The sequence below is a fragment of the Penaeus japonicus genome, unplaced genomic scaffold, assembly GCF_977035675.1.
Source record: "Penaeus japonicus unplaced genomic scaffold, GWHDUDI00000001_assembly GWHDUDI00000029, whole genome shotgun sequence".
In the NCBI taxonomy this organism is placed as follows: Eukaryota; Metazoa; Arthropoda; class Malacostraca; order Decapoda; family Penaeidae; genus Penaeus; species Penaeus japonicus.
This window is the reverse complement of record NW_028234431.1, coordinates 17,725,938-17,728,437: the sequence shown is the minus strand read 5'-3', so window position 1 is coordinate 17,728,437 and position 2,500 is coordinate 17,725,938. Positions and strand designations below refer to the sequence as shown.

Sequence of the window (2,500 nt, the reverse complement as noted above, 5' to 3'; positions counted from 1 at the left end):
CGAAGCCGAGGAGACCACCCGCGGTCGGAGGGGCTGAGGTCTAGTTCTGGCGGCCGCGGTCTGCGTCGAGCGGCTGCCGGCTCTGCTGCTTCGCGGGCGGGCGAACTGCGCTGGCGGGCGGACAGGTGGGCGGCGCGAGGGCGGGGCTGCCCTTTTTATTCCGGCTTCTGTGTGGGCGTACGGCGAGGGTGTGTATGTGTGTGTCTGTGTGTGTTTACGTGTGTGTGTGTGCGCGCACGCGAGCGTTTGTATGTTTGTACCGCTCTCTCTCTCTCTCTCTCTCTCTCTCTCTCTCTCTCTCTCTCTCTCTCTCTCTCTCTCTCTCTCTCTCTCTCTCTCTCTCTCTCTCTCTCTCTCTCTTTTCCCACTCCCTATCTCTCTCCCTCTCGCTCATCCAAGAAGCCAAGCAGGTCCAGGCGGCGGTGATAGCTCTCGGCACACACCTTGCTTAATGATATTGATAAAGATAATGTTGCCGTCATCAGAGCAGCGGTAATGCCGGGACACTCGAGGCTTTAATGATAGCGCTGATAACGCCGCCGCCCAATGGAAGCCTCCGTCGTGGCGACGGCCCAAGAGGGAGGGAGTATTATGCCAGGGTAGGATGGCAGATATCATGCTTCGTTTGACGAGGGGGTCGCTCTCCAAGGACACTTTATTCCCCTTTCTGTTTATATTCTGTCTATTGCTCTATCCCTTTTTTCCCCTTCCTCTCTTTCTCCTCTCCCTCCTTCCTCCCTCCCTCCCTCCCTCCCCTCCCTCCCCTCCCTCCCCTCCTTTGCTCCCACCTGACAGGAGGTCATATGATCCTCGTCGTACCGGCCGAATCGAGGCCAGCGGAACCCTCCTCCGCTCGTGAGTGTTAGCGATCTCAACTGTTGATTGCGGTGGTAAGGCGCCAGCTCTTCTTATACAGTCAAAGGGGAAGGGGGAAGATTATCAAGACGGAGAAGGAGGTGGATAGATGAAAAAAAGTGAAAGACGGGAACGCGAGACTGAAGGAAGTGGAAAGCAGAAATTGTGACGGGGAAAAAAAAAGATGAATTGAAAAGAGCGACGAGAGGGAGCGGAGTGGAAAGCCGAGAGGGGCATGAGGGAGAGGGGAGGAGAGGAGAGCCACTGTAGCATTAGGAAGTGCCACTCGCTCCTTGCAAAGAGGGTCGGTCGGAGGAGAGTGCTGGAGGGAGGGGAGGAGGGAGAGGTGGGGTAGAAGCATGATGAACACTTCGCTAATTACTTTCGTTATTTCGGTATCACGCCGATGAGTGTTTTCAAAGAGGGAGGAGTAGGAGGGGAGGAGGAGAAGAAGCGGAAGATGGCATGGCGGCGGAAAAAGAAGACGATATAAAATAGTATAAACTGAATGGAAAAAGTACTTCAAGTGCAAGAGCCGATAGACTAAAAAGTGCATTAGAAAGAAAATGCGAGGGCGGGAAGCGGGGCCGACGGGTGTCTTTGCGGCGGCAACGGGGATCAGCGCCGGTCCTCGTCCAGACTCATGGGGAAAGGAGACTCCATGACTCATTCATAAAGTCCTTCCATTCTCATCAGTTTCCATGACTCATTACCTCACGCGCCACTTACCCCCCCTCCCCCCACCCAACCCCTTCCGTTCTCCGCGTCTCTTGCGATGAAATCCTTTTAATTAATGATTTTTTCACGCTTTTTATGTGAAAGGTTTAAGTGCGTTCCTCTCGTGGAGGTGTGGAAGTGGAAGATTTTTAAAGCACTCTCTCTCTGCTTCTGGGGTCCGCTCCGGGTTAGGGGGAAACACAGACTATTCATATCATCGACCTCATTATGGGTGTAGTTAGTAGTAGTAGTAGTAGTAGTAGTAGTAGTAGTAGTAGTGATAGTAGTAGTACTGTTCATGTTAACGTAGCAGTAACAACTGCATTGGTACTATTTATTACGATCATCATTATTGTTGTTATATATTACTAACTAATTATATTTCATTTATGTTTGAAGGATAGATAGTATAATCTCCGGATTCTACATCACGCCATGCATTATTTTCTATTTAGATAGGGCATGTTTGCATCTCACCAATGATTTATTAGTAGTATTATACTTATTAATGTTTATTTATGTTTATAGTTACTAATTACGTCCAGTTCTTCATTGCCTTTTTCCTCTCTGATCCGCAGTGGGTTGAGGAGAGCTTCACGCAGTTCGAGAACGGCATCAACTGGCGGTCGTACGTGGTGTGCGACGTCGCCTACAACAACGTCAACAACTGGCTGTGGACGCCCTTCATCGAGCGCGGCCCCGCCAACCGCATGTACATCGAGGTCAAGTTCTCCATGCGGGACTGCTCGCTCTTCCCCGGCACCGCTCTCTCGTGTGAGTAGTCAGGCCTACGCGCCGGGAAGGAGGGGAGGCTGGGGGACTAAGGGAGGGGGGGGGGCTGGAGGGAAGAGGGTGGGAGGAGGAGGGAAAAGGATCAGGAAGTGTGAAGGAAAATTGGGAAGGAAAGGGAAAGGAAGAATAGCAGCAG

At 51.7% G+C, this 2,500-nt stretch overlaps 1 protein-coding gene across 17 annotated transcripts in view; it reads left to right on the top strand.

The window, feature by feature from the left end:
* Positions 1-2,500, top strand: part of Eph (Eph receptor tyrosine kinase) — a 464,228-nt gene that overhangs the window by 426,663 nt on the left and 35,065 nt on the right. For all 17 annotated transcript variants that reach the window (XR_015192478.1, XR_015192480.1, XR_015192479.1 and 14 more), the window contains one exon: positions 2,151-2,346. Coding sequence is in view for 13 of the 17 variants with exons in the window: in XM_043013398.2 (XP_042869332.1) it covers positions 2,151-2,346 (196 nt within the window). In the remaining 4 variants the exon portion in view is untranslated. The remainder of the gene's footprint in view (positions 1-2,150; positions 2,347-2,500) is intronic.